Source organism: Patagioenas fasciata, chromosome 19, assembly GCF_037038585.1.
Source record: "Patagioenas fasciata isolate bPatFas1 chromosome 19, bPatFas1.hap1, whole genome shotgun sequence".
Taxonomy (NCBI): Eukaryota; Metazoa; Chordata; class Aves; order Columbiformes; family Columbidae; genus Patagioenas; species Patagioenas fasciata.
This window is the reverse complement of record NC_092538.1, coordinates 2,592,929-2,613,862: the sequence shown is the minus strand read 5'-3', so window position 1 is coordinate 2,613,862 and position 20,934 is coordinate 2,592,929. Positions and strand designations below refer to the sequence as shown.

Below are 20,934 nucleotides of genomic sequence, written 5' to 3'. Positions count from 1 at the left end.
CCGCCGCTCCCCAGCGCGGCCCGTCCCGCCAGGCCCGGCCCAGCGGCGGGCGGGAGGGGGAGCCCGCGCTCCGGGCCGGGGGCGGCGGCTCCGGCGGCTCCACCCTCACTTTGTGTCACAGGTAGAGAGCGCCGGCCGGCCGGGAGGACACGGCAGCGCAGCCCGCCCGCTCCGATCAGCGCTTCACTCGTAAGCTTTTTTTTGATTTTTTTTTTTCTGGAAAAAAGCCTTTTTAAACATTTTTCAATCCCCTCTCAGCAGCCGCGGGGCTGTCCGGCCGCTGGCAGCCCCCTCCGAGCGGCTTCCCCGCCCGGTAAGGCTCTGCCGGGGCGCTGCTCGATGGTCCAGGTTTTATTTTCCTTCGCGCTCTCCGCGTTCAGAGCCGATCATCGCGTTTGCTGGAGCAAGGGGAGAGACTTCGGTGTTTCCAAGGAGTTTTTCCGGGGTGTTTCGGGCTGTTCCGCAGGTCGCTCGGTCCCATGCGGACCCTTGGCTCCCAGCCGTGCCTGCCCCCGGAGCTCTGCCCGCAGTCATTTTCTCCCTTTGATCTCGCTGGATTCTCTTTCGGGCTGTGCAGCTCTGCCCGCACCTACCTGCCCGCCGCACGGCTGCCGGAGAGCTCGCTGGCTCTTTTTCCTGATAGCTTTTTATTATGCTTTTTTTTCTTTTAATAAGGCCAAATCCAAACATTATAAGACCCACGTAGTTTTCTCAAGCTACTGGAAATAACTTTTTCCCCAGGATTTACAGCGACATTTCCCTCCGGCCCGGCCCCTGCGGACTCCACACCGCCTCACAGGTTTGCAGATCTTTTTTCTTCTCTTTTAAATTGCTTTTCTCTTTGTAGCAACGTGATCAACTTTGCTTTTAATTGCAAATACCCTCTGCCTAAACTCTACCAGTGCTGAAGACCCCTCGATGCGTTTCATGTGACCTTTGGGCAGACCATGGAACTTTGTGTTTCATTTTGTGGGGCCTTGAGTTGCGATCTCCTCAATGTGCGCGTGGAAGCGGCCGCACCGGAACTCAGGCGTGCACAGAAATTGTACAAGAGAAACCAGATATGCTGTAACTTTTTGCTCGATACCTGTTTGGCTCAGTATCTAATCTTTTGAAGTGTCTCGGGGCCTTTTCCTTCCCTGGGAACTTGAAACTATGAAGAGAAGCTCTGTGCCTTATTAATTATCCTGGAGAGCTGCCCCCGGAGTCTGAATGCGGATTGCTGGGAGAAAAGTCGATCTCCAAACTTGAATGAAGCGCTTCTGGCACGAGAAAGATGGAAGGGATCCGCTCGATTTGGAAGAGGACGGTACAGAAGCAAACTTTCTTTTCGCCATAAATTCAATAAATACCTCCTGCATAATTTCCAAGAAGGATACCGGTAACTGCTGGTAACGTTCAAGGTGGAGAGCTTGTGGGGAGTGCTGGCAAGAAGCTGAGGTGTCTCTCAGGGGTACTTGAGATGGATGTTTTGGACCTGTGGATCATCCCAGCGCTTGGGCAGGAGACACAAGGACACGGCGTCCATGGGGAGATCTCCCCCGGCCTCGTCTCCGTGGGGCTGACGAGTTCCTAACGCTCCCTGCTGTTCCTGCCTCTCTGAACTGATTTCTTGCGTGCAACCTGTTTCGCTGATCTTTCCGGATTTATCTGCTGGAGGAAGGACTCGTAATCTAGGATATTCTGGGTGTCCGTTTGTTTAAAATATGCCTTTGAGCTCCCAGCGGCCTTTGAGCACGTGGCAGCGAGGAAGAGACGCGGCGATGGCGAGAGCCGGCGGGGTTGCCCGCTGAGCAGCGCTGGCCCCGCTCTCCCCTTCCTCCCACCTCCCCGGCGCTGGGACCGCGCGCCCGGGAACCCGACGAGCTTTGCCGAGGGCCGGAGCTCCGCCGCGGGCTGAGGACGCGTTCCCGAGCGGTATGTGTGGCCCGAGCCCGCTGCTGCAGCTGGTAGCATGAGTGCTGGCCCCCAGCTGCAGCTGGCTCTCCTCTGGCCTTGGCTGCTCATGGCGACGCTGCAGGCAGGACTGGGCCAAAAGGGGCTGGCGGCGGCGGTCGAGTCGGAGCGGGCGGCGGCACAGAAAGCCATCATCCGCGTGATCCCCCTCAAAGTGGAGCCCATCATACTGGAGGGGGAGTTTGCAAATGTCGCCGAGGTGACTCCGGCCGAAGGAAAACTGCTGCAGGTAAGAGCAGCGTTGTTTTACCCGCTCCGCCTGCCTTACCCCCTGCCGCCCTCTCCCCCGTCTCTCCCCCGGTCTCTCCTTCAGCTTCAGCTCCCAGCACAGCGCGTTTGATTTTATTTCCCGGCTGCAGATGTCCAAGCGAAGGAACGAGGCGTTTTGTGTGTGAACCGTCCACCTGCGTGTTTTGTTCCTTTGTGCCCCTGCTCGCTGGGTGTGCAAACGCTCGATCCTCCACCCGCTCACGGTCCGTAGCCACGCTCGTATTAATGCTGGATTTTGGCTGTGGTCGGTTGATCCCATGGAGATTATTGCGTATCTTAATTGATGTTATAAAGCCGAGGGTGTTGAGTCACATGTTGGGGCGCTAAACATCCATCGGAAAGCGTGACTTTTCGTGTGTGTGTGAGATCCGTAAGGTTTCCTGCTCGCTTCTGCTAACAGCCGGGGCTCTGTTACAGCTCAAACACCCAGACCTTGCCCCCGGAATCACCCACCCTGCTGCCTGTTGCATTGTGCGGTGCCTGTACCCGAACGGTGAATGTTACCCGGACTCTGCTTCCTGTGGTGTCACCGCCGTGTGCTTTGATAAGTGAATTTAGTGCTGCTTTCTGCCCTTTCCTAAGGAGAGAACGGCAGAACATCTCATGAGATGCTGTTGAAGGTGGAGCTGAGCGGTTTGGTGTCCCGCACGTGCTGGTTTGAGCTCAGTTTCTCGAGACCTGGTCATTTCTGCTGGTGATTTGCTTGGCTTTATTCTCGAGAACAAGGAATGACAAAGCAGCCTGCGTTAATATTCAATCTTGGTTTTTGCACGGCTTTTTCCAGACTTGACTTGACAAATGCGGAATGTTGTAATATTAATTACGTTTGTAGTTTGGAAATTTAAATTAAAGCAATCAATTGTGTATAGTCTTATAATTAAAGAAATACAGTCAAGCCAGCTTTAGAACATGGGCACCTGTCTGAGAATGAAAACGGGCAATTTGCGGCCTTTACGAAGCCTGGTTTTCCACACCTTTTGGATTACTCCGAATGAAAGCTGTGCTATAAAACTATATTACCAGGCTAAAAAATATACCTGAGACAAATGTACTCAAGGTCCTGTTCCGCTGTGAGGCAATGTCCAGGAAAGTCAATATTTATTCCTTACAAAAACGACAGCGGTGTTGCAACCGAGCGCAAAGTGTAGAGCGTGGCCCCTTTGGGAGCGGGGAGCTGAAACCCCGTTGTGTGATGTGTGGATGTGTGTGGGTGACACAAAGTGGGATGTTTGAACGCGCTGCTGTCACAGCTGTGCTGGCGAGGTGTTTCGGTTACTAAGTTGTGAGCAGTGTTGGGTTTACAAATGGGCTTCGTGCTTTAAAAAATCATCCTCGAAGCGGAGCGGCTTGGGGAAACACAACCTGAGTTTGCACACAGGTAGCGGCCTGCGCCGGGGGTGCTTTCAGACCTCGACGTGTGCGCGGGTGATCGGTCCTGTCCCGGATCCGCCGGATCCAGCGCGGAAGATCCTCCGGGTCCGGTTTTAGGCGGCGATGTCGGGGATGTTTGTCCTGGGAAGGATTTGCCAAGTGTGCCAGGGACATCCTGTGTGTGTCTGATGGTGCCGTTTCCAATTCTGCCGCTACACAGCGAAACTCGGAATATAAAATGGCATTTAGATGGTTTGGGTCCTGATCCTGCGGTGGGTTCCTGCCCCTGCGAAGACAAAATGGGAAACGGAGGCCTAACTGTTAAAGTACGAAATAAGTAAGAAATTATTTCAAATTCACATTTAGATAGTCGGATATAAACCACACCTGAATGAGGCTTTATTGGCACATCTCAGTTTACATGTGGTTGTCAACATCCCACTCTTCCAAAAAAGATTAGGTTTGACTTTGATGTCATTGGAATTCTTGTTTAAAAGAACATAAGCCTGGTCACGTCTGCCTTCACAACAGGTTCTGTGCATGCAATTTAGGTACATAACGTGATTATCTTGATGAGTTAAGGAAGTCCAGTTTCTAGACCATTTTTGGATAGGTGGTCTGTGTCCTGTCAGACCCTGTAAGGTGCAATCGGCCCTTGTGCCCATCGCAGAACACAAACTGCAGAGCTCGGGGGGCACGTGGGGCACCCGGCCTGTTCCCAAAGCCATGTTCTCTTAGTGCAGCGGAGTAAGGACATCGCTTAAGGGTAAGTGGTGCAGAATTAGCCCTATATTCAAGTAAAGGTCTCTTTAACTTGTAATTATCTTCATAGTGTTCTGGTCAGTACACTTTTAGAAATACATTCTTAATTTAATATAGGGAATCCAGCACGTAAGTGATGGAGCCTCACTAAATGTACTTGTGCCAGAAGTAGCCAGCGCCGGGAGCAGAGGGAATGGCCTCAAGTTGCGCCAGGGGAGGTTGAGGTTGGATGTGGGGAACAATTTCTTCCCCAAAGGGCTGTGGGGCATTGGAACAGGCTGCCCAGGGCAGTGCTGGAGTCACCATCCCTGGAGGGTTGGACAGACGGACATGAGGTTCTCAGGACATGGGGCAGTGCCAGGGGTGGGTTATGGTTGGACTCAATGATCCTGAGGGTCTTTTCCAACTGAAATGATTCTGCGATTTTAACATTTTCTCGGTTTCATGTCTCCCTGCCACGTTCTCTGGGCTCATCCACAGAACTGGATGTTGACCGTAGTGTGTTACATTCTCAGAAGCCAACTTGAAGAATCTCTTATTTACCTGTATTAAAACAACCGCGATGCCGTGTTCCACCCCTTGCCCCTGTGGTCAGTTCTCTGGGCGCTCTCTGGGTTTTGGGTTGGCGGGTGAGCGGTGGGTGCGCAGGCAGCCTTTGCCCTGCCTGTGCCCTGCCTGCACCCCTGCCTGCCCCTGCCTGTGCTCTGCCTGTGCTCTGCCCACACCCCTGCCTGCACCCCTGCCTGTGCTCTGCCCGCACCCCTGCCTGCACCCCTGCCTGTGCTCTGCCTGCACCCCTGCCTGTACCCCTGCCTGTGCTCTGCCTGCACCCCTGCCTGCACCCCTGCCTGCACCCCTGCCTATGCTCTGCCTGCACCCCTGCCTGCACCCCTGCCTGCACCCCTGCCTGTGCTCTGCCTGCACCTCTGCCTGCTCATGCCTGCACCCCTGCCTGTGCTCTGCCTGCACCCCTGCCTGCCCCTGCCTGCACCCCTGCCTGCACCCCTGCCTGTGCTCTGCCTGCACCTCTGCCTGCTCATGCCTGCACCCCTGCCTGTGCTCTGCCTGCACCCCTGCCTGCCCCTGCCTGCACCCCTGCCTGCACCCCTGCCTGCACCCCTGCCTGTGCTCTGCCTGCACCCCCACCTGCCCAGCAGCGCTGCCTCTGGCACTCACACCACGCTGGTGCTGCAAAGGGAGAGGAATTTCTCGAGTAGGCAGAGCCGCTTCAGACTTTATAGGTCAAAAAACCAACACCTTGGACTTTTGACAGAAATTGGCTTCAAGCGTGTTCAGAGAGCACGTGCTCCGAGCGTCGACTGTTGCCTCACACAGGAGAAGCAGCGTTGGGAATTTGCTTGCGGTTTCCAAATGGCTGGAAGTCGAGGGCGCTGGTTGCAGTGACCTGTGTGGCTCTGGGGAACGCGGGAGCGCAGGGCGAGGGGGATTGTCCCCTCTGCCCCGCTCTGTGAGACCCCTGCAGTGCTGGTCCAGCTCTGGGTCCTCAGCACAGGACACACATGGACCTGCTGGAGAGGGGCCAGAGGGGCCACAGGAATGACCCGAGGCTGAACAGCTCTGCTGGGAGGACAGGCTGAGAGAGTTGGGGTGCTCAGCTGGAGAGGAGAAGCTCCGGGGAGACCTTAGTGTGGCCTTTCTGTACTTTCTGCCCATAAGAAAGATGGGGACAGACTTTTGAGCAGGGCCTGTTGTGACAGGACAAGGGGTGATGGTTTTAAACTAAAGGAGGGAGATTCAGGCTGGGCATGAGGAAGGAATTGTTGCCCCTGAGGGTGGTGAGAGCCTGGCCCAGGTTGGGCAGAGAGGTGGTGGATGAACCATCCCTGGAGACATCCCAGGCCAGGCTGGACGGGGCTCTGAGCAACCTGAGCTGGTGAAGATGTCCCTGCTCATGGCAGGGGGGGCACTGGGGAGCTGGGAAGGGCCCTGCAACACAAACTGTTCTGTGATTCTATGGAGAAAGACCCCAAGAAGTCAGAAAACTGCCCACCCTTAGAGGTGAAAGAACCAAACCCTTTAGACAAGTAGGTGAGAAAGAACATCCTTGGATCTCACTGACAACTGACCGTGTGCCCTCTGAACTGCAGCTCCTGTCGCTGTTTCCCACATCAACTCCCTTTAATATCATCCCTAATGCAACATTTACAGCCCCCACTTTTGCTATTTTTGCTATTCTTTTAGTGGATTTCAGGGCATAAATCTTAGTTTCCTTCTGGCCCAAAGCTCAGTCTCCATGTGATACTGGCGAGAGTTGACGATGCTCGTTTGCAGACAGACAGGAAAATAAGGGAAGTCTTGGAAATCAAAGTCTTTCCAGAGCCACTGAAGAGGCTTGAACTCGAACTACTCTGCTATAGAGAAGGCAAAGCAGTGATCAATCACTTCACATTCCCGCGTGTAGAAAAACCATATTGATATGTAGAACGGTGCAACAGTTTTATTTAGCAATTAGATAAAAGTATATAATCAGTTTTCCCAACATGCGTTATTTTATCACAACTCTCACAATACTTCTGCTTCATTTCCATGTAGTCTCAGCAGCTTCATAGTTACTTGACTGGAGGAGAAAGTCAACGTGCGTTTACCCCCCGAGCACGTTGTTTTAGCTTCTGGCTGCAGGAAAAACCCATGAGAGCACAGAACAAACTCCCTAAAGGCTCTGAACCCCAAAGCAAGGGTCATCTTCTCACCCCTCAAACAAATAAATTGTTAGAAATAAAAAAGTCAATCTTTTAGTTTGGGTGGAATAAGTGAAAATCAGAGGAGGATCCCGAATCATCATTTTTGGGTGTTGTGCACGATTCAAAAGCTGAAAATCAAACCTATTCAGAGAAGAATCATGGTGCATGTTTCTAACACCAATGCTAATTAACCACTGGAATTGCTGCAACGTGATCATCCTGGAAATGGAGAGTGTTTCCGATGTTGCAACGCGGAGTGTGATTGGAGAGTTATAATCACCTACTTAACTGCTTAGAGAGGGTTACGCTCCCAGCCCATAAGAAAGTAAATATATTAGTCTTCTATACTGCTGGCTCCTGGACCAACAAAAGGATGTTGAGTGCATAATGTTGACAGAGATCAAAGAAGTGGGAAAGTCTAACGAAATGATAATGGCGACTTAAATTACCTGTGAATAAACTGGTCCGATAGCACAATAAGGGTGAGTTCAAAGAAGCAGTTTCTGCCTCTTGGAACAGGTAGTACCAGAGTACACAGAAAGAGATTCTTGACTTAGCGTTAAGTAACGTGCAAGAAGTGACTCAAAAGCTGGCGAGAATTGAGCCACTTGTATTGACTGCAGAATAAGGAAATTCGTCGCCTAAGTGCCAAAAAGTGGAACTTGGACACAAACCTTTAAAATGGGAAATTGTGAGAATGGCTCTTACAGCTTAAAAAATGTCTTCAGAGGTGACATAGATACTGCTCAGGAAAGGAGAACCTTGGGAACCACACAGGGCATTGAGTTGAAAAGGCAGCAGTAACCCAAGGCAAATAGTGTGCCAGAAACTACATGGGCCAGACAGATCTTTTAAAATTTGGACACAGAGCATTATTATAGGATAGTATAGGATCCAGTATAACCTGCAGCGTAGATTAGTACAGTATTAGCGTAGGGTGTAAGTGTATCTGAAAGGTGGGATGCTGAAACCCAGATCAGAGTGAGGAGTCTGAGCTGGAATTACTTGCTGGGAAAAGCTGAGCTTAGCGGCTGTTTCTGAACCTCCGTCCCCCTCCTGGGCACAGGCAGAGCCTGGGCTGGACCTCTGCGTGCTGGCTCTTCTTTCCCAATTGGAAAATGTGCGGTGGGACGCTGCTCTCTGCTTAAAAAGGAGTTTGAAGGACTTTAAACCTAAATCTTCCACCACCTCGCATGTTTCTTGAATGCTCCCCATGCACCATCTGGCGCTGGTTGTCATCCCGCTAGAATTATTTATGACACGCGTAGGTGCAGACCCACCCTGAAATGAAGGTTTTCAGTATTAAAAAGGCCACGGCTGTGGTGGCCCAAGTGATTTCATGGCGCGGGGCTGAAGAGAAGCAGCAAAGCCAAGTGCAGCGGTTGACAGGTTAAACCCACAGCGCTGGGGAGCGACCGGCACCACGCACACCCAGTGGAGACAGAGCCAAGGAGCAAGGGGACATTGTGGAGCATCTCCCGTGTGAGGAAAGGCTGACGGAGCTGGGGCTCTGGAGCTGGAGAAGAGGAGACTGAGGGGGGACTCATTCATGGGGATTGATATGGAAAGGGAGAGTGTCAGGAGGATGGAGCCAGGCTCTTCTGGGTGACAACCAGTGACAGGACAAGGGGCAATGGGTGCAAACTGGAACACAGGAGGTTCCACTGAAAGAGGAGAAGAAACTTGTTCCTGGTGAGGGTGTCAGAGCCTGGCCCAGGCTGCCCAGGGAGGTTGTGGAGTCTCCTTCCCTGCAGACATTCAAACCCGCCTGGACACCTTCCTGTGGAACCTCAGCTGGGTGTTCCTGCTCCACGGGGGGATTGCACTGGATGAGCTCTTCAGGACCCTTCCAACCCCTGACACTCTGGGATTCTGTGTGATTTCCCGAAGATAAACGGGGAGAGGGGTGAGATAACAGGAGGGAAACTGGCCCTGGTCATTCCCAATGGCTGTGGCCAGGCTGGGTTTGGGGGCTGAACGGTGCTGAACCATGGGAGAAATCACTTTTTGTTCTGTGCCTCCATGCAGCTTTACCAGGCGTTTTGTGCAGATTATGAAAGTCTGTTCGGAATTGCATACAAATCCATCATTTTCAAATGAAAACATCCGGAATTATCCAACTCATACGAACATTACAAACTTTGTATGATCAAAGGGAGCTCTGGTGGATTAGACTTTATTTGGAACAAAATTTGGCATGCATTTTTATGTATCCTATCTCTGTAATTTTCCAGGCGTAGAGCTCTCAAACACACCTAAAAGCTTGCCATGGACTTTCCCCAAAAGTCTCAGTCTGAAAATAAGCAAATTTGAACCTAAAAGTACAAGAGTAACAAATCAGTGCAATGGAAAACATGCAGGGTAGTTTCATCTTCAGGTCTGGGTGTCTTCAGTATCATGAAATTAGGGTTACAGGGGTTGCCGACGGTCAAATATGCAAAATTTTGGTTTACAAACAGAGCAGACTTGTCAGCCGAACCTCAGTACGGGGGATATATCACACTTGAGCAGTGCACATTCATATTTTAGGACACTTCTGGGTTTTCATTCTGGGGCTGGAGATTAGACACAGGCAGGAGCACAGGCTATGAAACAGGCATAAATGGCGTGGATGGTCAGGGTGGTCTCTCCTCTCTGAGTTCCGCGGTTTATTTTTTTCAAATACCTGTTTATTTTCCCCGTATTTCCCCAGTTGTAAGGAACGGGAATGTCGTGCTACCTTTCATTTGCCCATGACATTTTGAGTCTTCGTTAAGGAATCACCAGCATCCAGCTGGCGGCCACTCACTAGTGGTGTCCCCCAGGGGTCAGTGTTGGATCCAGTCCTGTTTAACATCTTTATTGATGATTTAGATGAGGGGATTGAGACCATCATCAGCATATTTGCTGATGACACGAAGGTGGGAGGGAGTGTCGACCTGCTGGAAGGCAGGAGGGCTCTGCAGAGGGATCTGGATAGACTGGAAAAATGGGCCGATTCCAATGGGATGAAGTTCAACAAGGTCAAGTGCTGGGTCCTGCACTTTGGCCACAACAACGCCCTGCAGTGCTCCAGGCTGGCACAGAGTGGCTGGAGAGCAGTCAGGCAGAAAGGGACCTGGGGGGACTCATGGACAGGAAGCTCAACAGGAGCCAACAGTGTGCCCAGGTGGCCAAGAAGGCCAATGGTGTCCTGTCCTGTATCCGAAATAGCGTGGTCAGCAGGACAAGGGCAGTGATCCTTCCCCTGTGCTCTACATTGGGGAGGCCACACCTGGAGCGTTGTGTTCAGTTCTGGGCCCCTCAGGTCAGGAAAGCGATGGAAGTGCTGGAGCGGGTCCAGAGAAGAGCAACAAGACTGGGGAAGGGACTTGAGCACAAACCCTATGGGGAGAGGCTGAGGGAGCTGGGCTTGTTCAGTCTGGAGCAGAGGAGGCTTAGAGCTGAGCTCGGCACTCTCTAGAACGACCTGAAGGGCAGTTCTAGCCAGGGGGGATTGGGCTCTTCTCCCAGGCAGTCAGCAATAGGACAAGGGGGCATGGGCTTCAACTCTGCCAGGGGAAATTGAGGCTGGAGATTAGAAAGCAATTCTGTGCAGAGAGAGTGGTCAGCATTGGAATGGCTGCCCAGGGAGGTGCTGGACTCACCGGCCCTGGAGGTTTTTAAACTGAGATTGGCCATGGCACTTGGTGCCATGATCTGGTCAATGGACTGGAGTTGGACCAAGGGTTGGACTGGATGAGCTCTGAGGGCTTTTCCAACCCCGTCCATGCTGTGATTCTGTGATCACATCTCGCGCCTGGGAGCTTCAGGCTCACTGCCAGCATGGCCGGGGCACCCAACGGCCAAGAGTCGGTTGGGACCTTTTCCCCTTTCTTTAAGGAGCACCAGGGACTGGTTTCACCTCAAAACAAGGCACTATAACAAACGGGTCGGTGTTCCAAAGTAGTAGAGAGAATCTTGTTTGGCGAGCGCAGAGGTTGTGTGTGTTGCTCCTGGAACTGATCGCCAGGTTGAAGTGGAAGATTCTCTTCCCCCCGCAGCCACCTCGTTCAAATTATCACAGATTTTGGGTGTGTATCCTCTTCCTCTGCAGCTTGAGACATGAATCATCTGCCTCCATCAACAGATGGATTCTCACCTCACTGCTTCTCTAACCAGAAAGGGTGAGTTAAGGGCATTAGCGGCACTTTGATCTCTCTTTTGTTCTTCATCTCGGTAATTCGGTCTCCAGGTATTGAATGGGTTAATCTAATGTGTATTAGTGTGCGCAGCGTCAGGACAGTGGCAGAAATGGAACAGATTGTCATATACAGAAATTCAAACCAGGGAGCTGAATTAAACCACAAACTCCATGAAGCAAAAGCTTTTTACCAAGTTCAGTTGCCACGTGTTAATTTTGAATGTAAGTAAAGCAGTTTGGGGATTAAATTTGCCATCGTTTGACAAAAGGTATGTGAATTCTAGTTCAAAATTGCATGACAGAACAGAATTTTGACATCCTATGCCTAAAACCCATCAGGAACTGTTGTTCCAGGGGTCTCTGTTCAGCTGGGGAAGGGACACGCCGCAGGAACCTGGGGAGACATTTGGACTGAATTAGATCCAGATATGAATATAAGTAGCACTCAGGTCCTATTGCAGATGGGAGGTTGTTTTCCTGACAAAAGCCCCAAAGCCCAATATCAGAGCAGAGCAGGGGTGGGGAAGACACTGAAAGAGGGTTTGGGGAGATTCCCACACGGAAGAGCAGAAGAGCCAACCAAGGAGATCTGGATAGTGACTGGAGAACGTTGGTTCTTCCATTGGTTGCATTTTGTACAGGATCCTGCACAAAAATGTTGCTTTCAAATTGCTTAAATATAGGGAGCACCCTCAAGTCAAATAATGAAGAGGGCATGGCGGCAATTCCTGTCAACCTCTGATGTCAATTTGAATTAATGCTTAGCAATATAATCTGTTTAGTCCACCATCCAGTGTAGAAATACAACTTCAGAAGCCCTGCACTGACCATGTTTTAAAGCAGTGAGAGAGCTGACATGTGTATCTGTTACTGCTTCAGTCCCGAATCACAGTACTTGCAAAATCTTCATAACTTTATTCACTAAACCAGTGTTATTCCAAAAGAAATGGCACCTCATGAAGATCCTGAAGGCTAAGAGAGTTTCCCGTTTTCCACTTGTCGTGCTGCACCTCAGTTGTGCTTTTGTTCCATAAATACCTTATTTGAATAGTGGTCCTCGTTTCCAGCCGTGCTCTGGGTGCACATATACCCCTGAATGTCAACACCAGGGACTTCTGTCTAAACCTTTCCTCAGGGTCAAGAAATGTCACTGTCCTCCTCGTTATTCTGTTTCGTCTGATCTCATTCATATAAGACACCCCAAGTCATATAGTTCCACTCAGCTATTTTTTTCTACCCATCTGCTCTCTGAAGTTTCTTCTATCTTTTATAATTTTCATCTTCCCTTTTGCTCAGAACACTGTTTATTCTTGTTATGTTTCTGTATGTGGTCTTCTTGATCACTATTGATGCACAAAATGGTTTAGACCAATGCCTGGTGTCATAGGACAAGAGGAAATGGCCTCAAGTTGCACCAGGGGAGGGTGAGGTTGGATGTGGGGAACAATTTCTTCCCCAAAGGGCTGTGGGGCATTGGAACAGGCTGCCCAGGGCAGTGCTGGAGTCACCATCCCTGGAGGGTTGGACAGACGGACATGAGGTTCTCAGGACATGGGGCAGTGCCAGGGGTGGGTTATGGTTGGACTCCATGATCTTGACGGTCTTTTCCAACTGGAATGATTCTGTGATTCTAGATTTGTCTCTGATGTTTTGCTCTCCTCCGTCCTTCTCCATGATCATCTGCTCTTTCTACTCCCTCCTTCGAGTACACCTGACCTCTGTTTCGTCTCTCAAGAGGCTGTACCAAAAACTGTTGTCTGCAAACTTTGTACAAAGCACATACCTCACGAGAGACGCAGATATCTGATTTGAGTGATGGATGAACCCCATGTCCTTGTACAACATGCAGCTCCTACAAGCAGGACGTTAGAAAAGATCATTGCAATAATTCGTGTAGGTTCTTGGTTGAGAAACCGCTGTGTGTTGTTTACAGCAGTTACACCTGGTCGTGACTTGAGTTGGTGCCAGCCCGTGTGTTCGTGCTCCATCGCTGGTCACCTCTTTTGCGGTTGCTTTCTCCATAAAACCAAGCCCGGGGAATGCCCATGGGACAGGTCCCTGCTCAGCCTTCCCCAGCTTTCTCTGGCTGAGTGGAGCATTTTGGCTCCATGTGACATTGCGGAACCCTCAACTGGCCAGGGACTTTGGTGGGCTGAGGGGGATCAAGGGTTATGGGAACCTTCAACGACATCCATCCCGCTTCAGAGAGCTGCCGGCCATGGAACCAGGACAGGGAGAGCAACACTGACCTTGGCCTTCCCCGGTATCTCGTTCAAAATGTCGCTGTTGAAAAGCCGCTCTCTGACAGTCACATCCATGTGTTCTGTTCCTGCAGAGATGTTGATTGAGAGGCCAAAAAGTTCTTCATGGTTATGTTTTAATTCAGAAAAGGGAGTTACGGGAAATAGCAGAAGGTTGTTAAAAACAAGCTGAGAGGCCAACTAAGAGTTGCACCCTTGCAGCTGACATGGAGGTATTGAAAGACACTACAGGAGGAATTGAGAGCTAATGTAACTCTCAAGAAATACTCGAAAAGTTATAAAAGGGTATCGAGCATACCTAAAGAAAAGGGTAAGAGAGTACATGAAAGCATCCTGGGAAAGCAAAAATAAAGATAAAATGAGAAAAAAGAGGAACGAGGTAAAAACAGTGAAGAGGAAACCAGAAGTAACGTGCAAATGATGAGATAACTAATGATAGGTTGTCTTCAGTCACATCAGAAGCAGAAAGTTTGCCTGGCAGTCTGCAGGACCTACACAAACCTGAAATGTAAAAGATGCATTTAGGGCAGCCAAAGCAATGACAGAAAAATGAATGCAATTCTTTTTGTGCTTTCATCTGTCTCAAGCTGAAATGTCTGTAGATGAGATGCTGATGTAGATAGACAAAATTAACATTATCGCTGGGATCAGACGGTGTTCACCCGAGAGGTGTGGAGGGTGAAATCGTTGAACCATTAATTATGTATCTTGTTTAAAATCACTGGAAGGTGGCTGATGTGATACGAGTTTATCTCTGGGCTCCAAGTCATCCACAAAAGCCCAGACCAGTGTGCTGTAAAATCCGTGTGGAGTAAGCTGGTAGGAACTATAATGCAGGGTGTAATAAATGGATGTGAAGGAGTCAAGAGCTGTAACATTTGGGTAGGTATAGCTGAATTTCCAAAACGCATATTTTTGCTTTATTTTTATGCTCTTGTATAAACCAAGATACATCCCCATGTTGGATACTGCGTGAGGTTCTTGCCTAATATTCTTCTGGTTGGAAAATGAACATCCAAAGCGTGACGTGAAAAACATATAGAGAGTCATGAACAGGGGTTGACTGTTGATCTCTCTCAGTATGAAAACACTGGGATATCACATGGTAGTGCCGGGTTCAAGAGGACCGAACAAAGTACTGTTCATAGTGCACAATTCAGCTGGAGATTCCTTGCTGCAGGAACTGCTGAGGATGCTGAAAGTTTAGAGGAGTTCAAAAAACAACTGGAAATAATATGTGGGAGAAGATTCCATCAGTGGCTGTTAAATAACTGGTACCGGTTTTGCCTCGGTGTATAAAATGCAGCTTGTTTGGGGCTTGGAGAGCGTCCTGGGGAGAAGCCTGACACGCTTGTCCCATTGGTAGCTCTGCTGCAGAAATCTGTCATTGGCAGCTGTCAAAGGAAAGATCGTGGGCTGGATCTGTGGTCTGAATCCACGCTGCTGTTCTGATGTTCTTATGTTCGACAGAACCCCTTCCCAGCACCAGCCCCTCCAGCCCACCCTGCTCCGTTTGGGTGAGTCTCCATGGAAAAACTGCCACCAGCACGTCCCGTGGGTGCATGAGGAAGAGTGTGAGCAGCAGCTCAGGGAGGTCGTTCCTCCCCTTCTGCTCTGCCCTGGGGAGGCCACATCTGGAGTTCTGGGTCCAGTCCTGGGATCCCCAGTTCAAGGATGACAAGGAATTACTGGAGAGTCCAGCGGAGGGACACAGAGATGCTGAGGGGTCTGGAGCATCTTTGTGGTGAGGAGACACTGAGAGAGCTGGGGCTGTTGAGCTGGAGAAGAGAAGCTGAGAGGGATCTGATCAATGGGATCAATAGCTCAGGGTGGGTGTCAGGCTGTTCAGTGGTGCCCAACGCCAGGGTGAGGGGCAACGGGCACAGACTGAAACACAGGAGGCTCCATGTGAACATGAGCAGAAACTTGTTTGCTGGGAGGTGCCAGAGCCTGGCCCAGGCTGCCCAGAGCGGGTGTGGAGTCTCCTTCTCTGAGCCATTCAAACCCGCCTGGACCCACCTGTGTGATCTGCTCTGTGACCCTGGGTGAGCAGGGCTGGGCTGGGGATCTGCAGAGCTCCTGCAGCCCAACCAGCCTGGGGTCCTGGGATTCACTGTCCATTACTGCCCTGGAGCTCAGCTGTCCCTTCACTTAGAAGGCACTGTGCAGTTCCTTGGGATCTGTTATCACAAATCTCAACACGTGACCCTCAGCTGGTGCTGTTAATCACTGTTTGATGCCCTTGACACTTTGGCCTTCACATCATCCTGCATGTACCGTTTCTTAACCCTCCTTCCCCTCAATGTGCTGGGATTTATTATTATTTTTTTAATACTTCTGATGGGATAGTAACTGTTGTAATTTAGCCAGGCGTGCTCCCTGCCTGTGTACGCTCTTCAGTGCAATCATACTCACCTAATGAAATATCAACCCATATGTTGCTGTAGGTTCTTATTTTGCAGAGCAGCTCCTGCTCCTCAGAATGGCTGGGGGGGGCCCTGCTTGTATATTCTGACTTCTGTCCATCTTTGTGTCCAGCTGTGCGCACTTAGCGCCTGAAATGCGTAATTAACAGAGGAGGAAATCCAGTATTCCTTGGAAACAGCACCATACCACCAACACCAGCAGCACAGGCAGACAGTCCCGTGTGTGCTAGGGTCAAGCTGGCCGCATCCCATGAGTGCAGGATGTGACGTGGAAGTTCTTGGTTGTAAACCTTCACTACCGGTTCTCAGAGCTCTGTAGCTGCATTTCGCCTCTTCGTGATGGTCATCCCCCATACATTTGTTGTGTCCCTTTGGAATAAAGCCCATCTTCCTGTCTGGCAGGTGTACCAAGATGACTTTAAGATTTCTCGGGATCTTGTTTAAAAAAAACACACACAAACCCCTCTTAATTTTTGTGAGTATTCTACATTTTTCAGTGCAGATTGGACAACTTTCCTCCTGAATTGTGCTACCCCATCTTGAACACTCCAGTTTAAGCAAAGTTCAGTGATTGTGCAACCAACTTCCAGCAGGGTGGATAAGTATTATTTATTGAGTTATTTTATTGAATTTTGCTTGCTGCACGCTCTCCATCTGTGATTACATGAGTGCTCAGTTGCGTATATTTCTCCCTAATATCGGGATGACCTTGTTCCAGCTCTTCAGGAATAGCGAGAATTCCTCGGTGGGCAACACTGGATGTGTCTCCTGTGACTCCTGGCTCGGTTCAGCCAGTGGGGCTTTAGAAATCTTGTCTTCCTAAAGAGGAACATATAGTGAAATATGCTTGATACCCTTTTATAATTTTTCAAGTATTTCTTGAGAGTTACATTAGATCTCAGTTCCTCCTGTAGTGTCTTCTTTGTGGAAGACCTTGTTCAAGGGCATAGACTTTGGACTAGTAGGACACACCATGTCTGTAAGTCAAGCAAGAACTCTTGTGCTACTTAAATTTTGCAGGAACCCTAAATCTTTGGCATGGGAAGAAAGACCCCAATATTGAGTGCATTTGTTAGGAATTATTCCTATCTAACAACATTAGCCAATGCTGAATTATCGAAGAGAACCTGTGTCAAAACACTGACAATTCTTTATCCTTAAACCTTTGAGTGCACCTTGCAACCCCAGCTCCTGTGCTCCAGATTGGATATAATCCAGGTCTTACTCCTTCCACCTGTTTCTGCTGTTTCTGCCCTTCCTCATCCCCGTTTTGGACACAGGCGCTGGCTCTTTGGTACCCACCAGAGTGTTTGGGTGGCATATGTGTTCTGAGTGTTGGCTTCACTTTGTAATAACCAGATCTCAATAACAATCAGATATTCCTGTGGTTGAGATAAGAGCCTCTCTATGCATTAGAGAAAGGTGGGGTTTTGCAGGTCTGTTGGTATGTATATAACACCTCTCTCCTTGCCTAGGGAGTGCATTGTGATCACCTGAGAACATCAGGAATTTGGTCACTAGGAAGGTCAGTTGATGTGCTAAGTCAAAAATAGTTCCAAACCCTTGCCAACCGTACCATTGGCATTTTAAAATTGTCCAGGTAATGCCAAACAAGATGTTCTGAGGTCCTGTCTTTTCCTTCGTAATCTGTGGAGCTCGGGAATCCAGCGTGCCTGGCGGGAGCCCAGCGTGGGGAATGCCGAACGCGCCAGTGGTAGCAGACGGCTTCAGCTGGCGGACCGCAAATGGGAAATGGGGGATAAGAGCTGAGGGGACAGATTGGAGAAGCCGTGGGGTTTGCAAAATTGACTGCTTCTCCTCAGATGCCAACAAGGACTGGCTCCAGTGCCTGGAGCCCAGCCTGGTCCTTGCATTCCTGGTAAACACATCCTTGGTTCTGTAGTCTGAAGGATCAACTGGTGTCTGTCTAACCCTCCTTCCCCTGAAGGCCTTCTGCAAGACAAGGTGGGAGGCATTTGTGGCGACCCTGCAGACAGCAGGACAGGCCGAGACGCTGAAGCCAGAGTTATCAGAGGAGTTTGCCTGTCCTGGGCCAGCTCGCACAGAAGTCACAGCATTTGCTCCCGTCTGTCCTCTGAACCTCTAGATTTCAATGCCAGATAATGGTTGTTATTAGGAGAAGCCTGTCTCATCTCAGACCTGTTGTCCCTCCAGAGACCCACGTTTCAGTGATTGTTCACTGGGACTGATGTGCCGTAACGTATAGATTACATCAGCACACATACCTGAGCAACTATTTCTGTCCATCTGAGGGATTTACATTTTTCTTTGACCCTGTGGTCCTAAAACTCTGTATGGAGCTTTGGTGAAAGAGTGATCACCTCTGTTGCAGCATCAGATCTTAAGCAGGGTCTCACCATCCAGACAGCGCGATAACATGAGCCTGTGGCATCTTGTTTATTATTCTAACTGTGCTCTTAAATGTGACTTTCCTGGTAGCAAGTTCTGCCAGAGGGCGAGAAAGACCCACTACTAATTGTCTGACATCCAGCGTCTTGATTCCCCCTTCCCAGATAAGGCTTCTTATATGCTTTCCTGAGGTCATATCTCAATTTCACTGGAGCCAGAAAATGGCCTTTCTATTCCCCCCAGCCAACCCCAGACCTTCGTGGCCGAAGCGGAATGTCTCCTCAGACGTTTGATGTCAGGCAGACCATCTCCCTCCTGCCTGCACAGAGCCAAACCTGTCCGTCCGGTGGCCTCTGTTCATTTGTATCATCAACTGGGAGATAACGAGGCGCAGTGATACCAGTAATTGCATCACATATTGTATCAGGAGATGTTTTGATACTGCCGAAGCGTTCGTGCCTCCAGTCATCAGCAGATTCCATCGAAGGCCAAGTTGTATAATGGCCTCTCCAGAGGACGTCTCCATTCTTGGCATCTGCAGAGCTGGCACGTGGAGCTCCAGTAACCTCGGTACCGTGGCGGGTGCTCCCAGGAATGGTGCCAAATGAAGCAGATTGTGGTTTGCAGATGAGTCTGAAATGTTTGAGCCGCCCCTCCCCATGGACGTGTGGGGAGAACCAGAGAGGGAATGACTGCTCGGAGTTACCTTCTGAATATGGATGTGGATTGTCATTTGAAGAATAAAGTAAGATAACGTGATAGTAATTGCCTGTTTTGAGATGTATTGAATGAATTCGCATTAACTGCTGTCTCTACATCCACCGAAGTCTCGTGGTTGGGATGAGTTGCAGGCCCACAATGAAGAATCAATCCATGCTTACCCAATGGAATACACACATATGGACAACGTCCATCTCAAAAAGGCAGCTTAATGATGGTAAACTTTTTTCCTTCTTCCACAGCAGTAATCTGATCCTTGTGCCATGATTTATGAAGTGAGGGGGAAAAAAGGTAAAATGGAAACAGTGGTATTTATGGGTGGACACGCTGCTTTGAGGAAACAAGAAGAATGGGGTATTGGGAAGCCTGAGGTTTCCAGGAAGGCAAACTTCCTTATGGTTGTTTAATTCTGTTGACCATGTCAAGAACTTTGAGAGATTATTAACAGCTTAGAAGGTCTGGTTATGCATCTGTCTGAACATGGATTTCAACAGGTGGGCTGAAGAACTGGAGATGTTTTGTGAATATTCCTGTGCTGCTCCAAAGTTTATGTAGGACTTGGAAAGTCCTGGAGAACCTGGGTGAAAGCTGCTGCCACTGAAGATCTTTTGGGATTTTTTGGGCATGTTTCCATTATCATACATAGATCTGAAGAAGATTTAGGAAGATTTTGTGTGCAATTATAGGTCTTCTTTCTTCTGGTGGAGGGACCACGATATCTGGAGAGGTTGGTGGTGGTCTGGCTGTCTCATGACCCTACAGCCCAGTCTGTAGCTTGGGCCTATATGAAGGATTTCCTTTGATCCACTGTGGCAATCCCTGTGATCTTTGGTCTCCTCAGGCTGAACTCTACTCAGAGGATCACATTTGACCTTTTGACCACACTATCACACTGTTATTTCCCCGTGACACTGTCCTTCCATCGACCTTTGGTTGTTTTTAGAGTCGGTGCTTTCAAGGTACAAGTCCCTCATCCTTGGAGTATTTTCCAAGCAGTGTTCTCTGGTGTTATATCGGTGTCTGTGACTATATCTGGATATACTAAAATGTCCTTTGCTCCCACGTGGCCAAGACATCAGAGCTGGTCGCTCTGCTTTTGACGTTATTTATGGTGGTGCAGGAGTTTGTGTTATCTACAGCAAGATTGGCAGGAAGAAGTGATCCAAGTTTCTCCCCATCTGATTGACTTTGCCAGTTAAATAGGCAGTTCTTAAATTATGTCATTTCAGTTCCATTTAAATGATTAAACTTACATGGTTAGAGCAGGGTGAAGAAACCAGAATGATGTATGTGCATATCGAATGCCATTCTGATTTATTCTTCGCCTAGTGCCTCACCTGTGGATACTGAAGTGTGTAGTCTTGTCCATATAAATATTTGAAGCTGGCTGTTATCATACCTGAATTTTTAATTAAGAAAGTGCATCTTTATCAAATTTCCTTTTCTCTCTTCAATTGAGTAATTAAACATGCTGGACTAAAGGAGTAACTGAAATACCTTATTTATCAGATCTTTTAATTGAAGTTATTCTTCTTGAGTGATGTGTTCACCAGCTTTGAAGGAATCTGGGTCATTTTGTCTGTAACTGTGGCAGCGATGAGGTTTTACAATACACAAATCATGCAGGCCTTAAAGCAGAAATGTCATCTGGTAGGAAAATAAGACCTCACTTGATTGGGTCGGGTCCAGCACTGATTTCTGCACAGAATATGGCTGTGAGCACTGGTGGAGGGGGTTACTTTGAGTTTCAAAGTAATTTCTCTTTCATCTTTAAATTTTGGTGTTGTGCCAGAGCTCAGAGTAAATTCAGGAATCCAGCTGCCTTTCAGAGATATTTACAGGGAAAAATAGATCTGTCATTTCCACCCAGGCTGCACCTGTCTGCTGATATCCTCGGGTTTCTCTTCATTTTACTGTTTTGTTTTGCTTTGTTT

At 49.3% G+C, this 20,934-nt stretch overlaps 1 protein-coding gene across 3 annotated transcripts in view; it reads left to right on the top strand.

Moving 5' to 3' along the window:
• The first annotated feature begins 109 nt into the window (after positions 1-109).
• RNF43 (ring finger protein 43) overlaps positions 110-20,934 on the top strand; it is a 68,188-nt gene continuing 47,363 nt past the window's right edge. Inside the window, exons 1-3 of one of the 3 annotated variants that reach the window (XM_071816884.1) lie at positions 111-189; positions 742-799; positions 903-2,185. In XM_071816884.1, coding sequence (XP_071672985.1) covers positions 1,955-2,185 — 231 coding nt within the window. In that variant the 5' untranslated portion in view covers positions 111-189; positions 742-799; positions 903-1,954. Of the gene's footprint in view, positions 800-847; positions 2,186-20,934 lie in introns of all 3 variants that reach the window. The other 2 variants (XM_065853429.2, XM_065853430.2) reach the window with 2 other exon arrangements.